At 41.1% G+C, this 6,019-nt stretch overlaps 1 protein-coding gene across 1 annotated transcript; it reads left to right on the top strand.

Annotated features, from left to right (window-relative positions):
* The first annotated feature begins 1,966 nt into the window (after positions 1–1,966).
* On the top strand, positions 1,967–4,316 carry foxa2 (forkhead box A2). The gene is made up of 2 exons (XM_047345586.1): positions 1,967–2,053; positions 2,672–4,316. The coding sequence occupies exons 1-2, from the start codon at positions 1,982–1,984 to the stop codon at positions 3,869–3,871; spliced, it is 1,272 nt and encodes a 423-aa protein (XP_047201542.1). The 5' UTR covers positions 1,967–1,981; the 3' UTR covers positions 3,872–4,316.
* Positions 4,317–6,019: the final 1,703 nt, after the last annotated feature.

Raw genomic sequence — 6,019 nt, forward strand, 5'->3', positions numbered from 1 at the left:
CCCTTTTTAATAGATTCCTGGATTGTGTAAGAAATGCAAACAGATGTGTGCGTTCGTGCATTCGCACACGAATGTGACCTATTTTAGTGAATTTACGTAACAGAAACATTGGCTTGAATAAAAGTGGAAGGACATTTTTTTTATATTTCAAAAATACTGACTGGTGCATGTTTAGCCTAACTATTTTATGACCTCAGAAAAAAACATGAAAGATGTGCATAGTCATCATGTAAAACTCATTTTAAAATCTAGAAATGGTTTTTGGCATTTTACACCAGCTCAAAACAACCTGAGGAGGCGCGGAGGTCTCCAGCTCCAGCTCCCCGCCGGTGCAATCCCAAATCCTCAAACACAGAAAGCTTTTTTCTCATGATCTCATTTCCAAGTTAAGCAGACTGTGTTGGTCCCTCGTCAACACGACAGGTTTACTCGCTTTTACTAATGGGGGCTCTATGCTGATAGTTATGCTCTTGCGTAAATATGCAGTCAAATAGATGTACAACCACCGACACGTGGCTGACACCGCTCCGCAGCTTCACCTGGATGTTTGTTTCATACAAATACTGTACGGGCTGCGAGAATTAAGGGCCCTCTTAACGCTGCAGGCCTCCGGGGCCCTTCTGACGGAAGATTAACACATTAAACAAACGTCCATTATTTAAAAGGGCCACACTAATATCAATACAAACAGAAAAACAGTCTATGCAACTCACGGCCTGAAAATGCGCTGTTGAAATATATGCAATTGTTTTCTGTTTAGAGAATAAAACGCTGCCTAATAATTTTGGAGGTTGATATCATATTATATTCTTAGAGTAAACTATAACTTATTTTTATGCGACGATTTAAGGTCAACAACTGAAATAAAATTCGCACAAAATAGATTGATTTACTGTGATTTTATGTGAAGCAGTAAAACCAGTTGGAGCGTGGCGTCCGACAGAGGGCGCTATGAAGCTATGCCTTGTAAATTAAAAACTAATTAAACAAAATTACAAACAGCAATTCGATAATTCAGAGGAGAAATACAAAATTTTCTAGGATGTATGCAAGCAGAAACATTTTGTAAAATTTAACACATTCAATAGATTTTAATTCAAACAAAAAACGTTTAGACAAAGTAGTTTCTCTAAAGAATTGACAACGACACAATTTAACATTTTATTGCTATTCATGTAGACTTTAAGTTTGCCTTAAAATCACATAGGAAGATATTTCGTTTTTGGAAAGAAGAAAACATTTAAATAAACCAGATTTACATACCCTTTCTTATTTTTGTAACCTTTTTATTTCCCTAAAATGATCTGTTTAAAAGATTTTTGGTGACAGAACCTCATGTAAAAAACGTCCTCCTGTTCTTTTGTGTTGCTGGTATAAAAATAATTAACGGTTGTCATGTAGGTTTTCGCCATAAATTCCTTAAACTCAACACAATAAAATAGATTTCGATCTGAACACAGTTGACGTTGAATAAGCCCGTAGGAGGATGTGCGTCCTGAAAAATACTAAACATTCCTTTTTATCCCTCCGCCCAACATTTTTTTACCCCTAAAATAAGATTAGTTTCTAATGAGGCTTTTCATATGAAACTGTCCTTTTCAGTGAGCGCAGGTGTACATTTTGGGGGATGGAGGTAGAGGTGGAAAGGGGTGTGGGGGGTGGGGGGGGGAAAGCTTGAGGAGTCTCACGCCTAGGTGCGAGCAGATTATTCAAATAGGGCCCAAGGCGTAGAAGTAGGGATTGGAGGCTTGCCTGGCGCACAGAGCTTATATCACAGTGCTAACAGACAGCGCCGAGCGTCATTTGGACTCCAGCCTCTGACGGGCGCATCACGGCTGGCTCCGCAGGACGCACATGCACCAAGTCCTCGACGGAGGGACGGACCGCGACCCGAACACACTAACTGGTCCCCTGTCACTTGCAATCAGAGAGACGTTTGGCTTTTTCGTCTGCTGGGAGACGCTTCGTGAAAAAGTCCTCCATGATGCTTGGAGCAGTTAAAATGGAAGGACACGAACACACCGACTGGAGCACCTACTATGGAGAGCCCGAGGTGGGTACCTTAAATATATATAATTTTCCCCGGTCTAAAGCCGTTCCCATTTTATACAACTCAATATTAGCCCTGAGATAATATTAACTTTGTGATCAAATATTGACTTGAGGCGCCTCCAAATCCTCCCCCATCTCCGCGAAGCGCGCTATCCTAACAAACTTGCTTGACTTGTAATGGGTGGAGGAAACTTTTCACTCAGATATTAAAACAGATTATTTTTATTTTCATTTTTTGTTACGTTTACTCTTAATAAACACCTGTAGTTTTGGGTTTGGGGTAAGGGAATTCGTTTACATACTTGTGAGCCAGTTCGTCTACGTGTGTTGCAGACGTACAGTTATAGCTGTAAGAGGCATTTTAACGCAATGCCTAATTATTTTTATTTCTTATATTATGCTGATAAATATTTGATTTATTTTTAATTTGTTCTCATGTTAGAAAAAACACAATGTAATTCTTAATTATTACTTGATTATTCTTATTTTTTAAATCCTAATTTAAATATAATATTAGTTTTAATTAATGAGAAGCTTTTGTGTGTAGGAATTATTGTCCATGTTATTTTCTGACTGTGCCAAACTCATGGATGCCTCTCTCCCTCCCCCAAACTGCCAGTGTTACACCTCGGTTGGCAACATGAACACCGGCCTGGGAATGAACTCCATGAATACCTACATGAGCATGTCCGGCATGAGCACCACGGCCAACATGACGGCCAACTCTATGAACATGTCCTACGTCAACACCGGCATGAGCCCCTCCATGACGGGCATGTCGCCGGGCACCGGAGCGATGAACGGAATGGGCGCGGGTATGACGGCCATGAGCGCAGCGCTGAGCCCCAGCATGAGCCCCATGACCGCGCAGCCGGCCTCCATGAACGCCCTCACGTCGTACACCAACATGAACGCCATGAGCCCCATTTACGGACAATCCAATATCAACAGATCCAGAGACCCCAAGACTTACCGTAGGAGTTACACGCACGCCAAACCCCCCTATTCCTACATCTCCCTAATCACCATGGCCATCCAACAGTCTCCCAGTAAGATGTTGACGCTGGCCGAGATCTACCAGTGGATAATGGACCTGTTCCCCTTTTACCGACAGAACCAGCAGCGCTGGCAGAACTCCATCCGCCACTCTCTGTCATTTAACGACTGTTTCCTCAAAGTGCCCCGGTCGCCTGATAAACCCGGGAAGGGTTCCTTTTGGACTCTACACCCGGACTCCGGCAACATGTTTGAGAACGGCTGCTACCTGAGGAGGCAAAAGCGCTTCAAGTGCGAGAAGAAGATGGCCATGAAGGACGGCGGGCGAAAGTCGGGCGACGCCGGCTCCTCCAACAGCAGCTCGGAGAGCTGCAACGGCAACGAGTCCCCGCACTCCAACGCCTCCTCCAGCGACCACAAAAGGTCCCTGTCGGACATGAAGGCGAGCCAGGCCCTGAGCCCGGAGCACGTCGCCGCCGCCGCGGCCGCCGCCTCGCCTGTGTCGCAGGGGCAGCACCTCATGTCTCAGCATCACTCGGTTCTTGCGCACGACGCCCACCTGAAGCCCGAGCACCACTACTCCTTCAACCACCCGTTCTCCATCAACAACCTCATGTCCTCGGAGCAGCAGCATCATCATCATCACAAAATGGACCTGAAAGCGTACGAGCAGGTGATGCACTACTCCGGATACGGCTCCCCTATGGCCGGGGCGCTTTCTATGGGTTCCATGGCAGGGAAAGCTGGCCTGGATTCCGCGTCTATACCCGACACATCTTACTACCAGGGTGTCTATTCCAGGCCGATCATGAACTCCTCATAAGCTCTGTGGACTCTCTTCACCTTAGATTTGTACATTTGTAAAAAACAAAAACGGGGAAAAATATAGACTTTGTGTACAATATGTATTTCAGATATTTTTGACGTTTGCCACCGTTTTAGTTGTCAAGTTTGTTAGTAGCCTAATTGCTTATTTTGAACGAGAGGATGTGGAAGATAACAACAACAAAAATAATAATAATAATAATAATAATAATGAAAATGTGACAAGACATGTTCGGCTTCTGGACTGGACCCCAAAGAAAAAACAATAAAACAAGTTGCTGTAAGATAGCTGACACCCGCTCACCGGGATTCCTGAATGAACTTTAATGCATCACAGGATTTGTTCAATCATTTGTGTAATTCCTATTTATGGCTTGTATATGTGTATTCTTGTAGTGACAAGAACAGAATATATTAAAGTGTTATTGGTTTTGTTTTCTGAATATGGTGTATTATTATTATTATATGTTGCCCTCAGGGCACATTTATCACATTAAATACAGGCACTTAGTTTTCATTTCACACTTGATTTCATTATGAATTGCTACTTTAGGAAACATACTTTAAAATCTTAAAAAAAAAAAAAAAAAAAAAAACATGAATATTTTCATACACAAAGAGCATTACAAATGTTAAACAATAATGTTTAAACACATTTTAAAGGTTGTTATGCTTTAAACATTGTTTATAAGCTAATGATAAACATTTTTAATGCGATTTTGAAAAATATATAGGCTATATATATATATATACATATACATATATATATATATATATATATATATATATATATATATGTTTATTGCCTAAAAATTAAATCTTTTAAAACTTCTTTTTTATTATTTTTAACTGTTGAGGAAATTTTAATGCTTAAGGCAAAATCTTCTTAAAAATGAAATGAAAAATAAATAAATAAATAAAATAATGTTAAAGGAAAGCTTTTACAAAACTTCCAGTTGTGCCCTATTAAAATATAGTTTTATTATTTATTCAAAGTTATTCTAAATTGTGGAATTGTATTTTTGTCACCACCGTTCTCTTCTAATAAGGCCCATAATTTCAGTCGGGGGATTAATAGCTTTGCTGGATAAAACCGGAACAATGCTCACAATTTGTCTCTCAGCAAATGCAAACAAAACAAATATATGCTCATTAATCCCAAACAGAAATGGTGATATGGATGCATCAATTAACCTAACAACTCTGCATGTTGGTGTGGAAGAAAAAGGACAAAAACATAAAGAAATTATGGTTTTAGAGAAAAAACTATGAACGTTTTTAACAATACGAATTGTGCGCACCTTGCAGAAAGTAACATAACGCAAGCCCGCCATAGAATATGGTTTGATTTCGCACACATACTTGCAAATTTAGGTTAAAACTGGTTCGCCAAATGCTATGTAATGAAGCATTCAAATTCCCTCACATCCAGTGTGCCAATCAAACACCATACAGGCCTGTCAATCTCCCACTCTAACATGCCTTCCCTGCTCTATCCTTGTATCAGCACAGACACGCACACACATTGCAAAGTTTAGTCCAGTGAATGAGATTAAGTGTCATTGTCAGTTAGAACAACCTCCCGCGGTGCAGGAGAATAGATGCTGCAGAGGAGGCCTGATTTGGGGAACTGAGGAGCCTGAATGTGATGCTCTAACTTCTCTCCCTACAACCTGGGGTTCCATTGTCTGTACTCCGTGTTTTTAAAGTAGCTGGATCCTCCCATCTTGTTAGATAAGACTGGCTTGTTGTCGTCCAGATGAATCCATCTTCACCCCCCAACCCGTCCCAACTTCACTCACTCAAATCCAAGGCCGGGGACAGTTTCTGTTCCCTTTATAGTCCAAACGTAACCCCTTCAAACTTCTGAACACGTAGGGGCCAAAAGTGTGCGTTTATTCTCCAGACCCTCTTTGCAGATCGCACTTTAAACAGCGTGATCTGCGAATAAACAACGCCAGTAAACAATAGAGTGGAGGCTATGCCTGCATATAGGAAGAGTACACACACACACGCACCAAATTGCACAAGTGTAAACTTTGAATAGGACGCCTGCGGCTCTGTAAATTTACACAGACATTAAATTTCGTTCTATTCATTTTAGACATATAATGCTAAGCTGATTTTTTTTTATAGCGCACTGATC

This window comes from Girardinichthys multiradiatus, chromosome 19 (assembly GCF_021462225.1).
Source record: "Girardinichthys multiradiatus isolate DD_20200921_A chromosome 19, DD_fGirMul_XY1, whole genome shotgun sequence".
NCBI lineage: Eukaryota > Metazoa > Chordata > Actinopteri > Cyprinodontiformes > Goodeidae > Girardinichthys > Girardinichthys multiradiatus.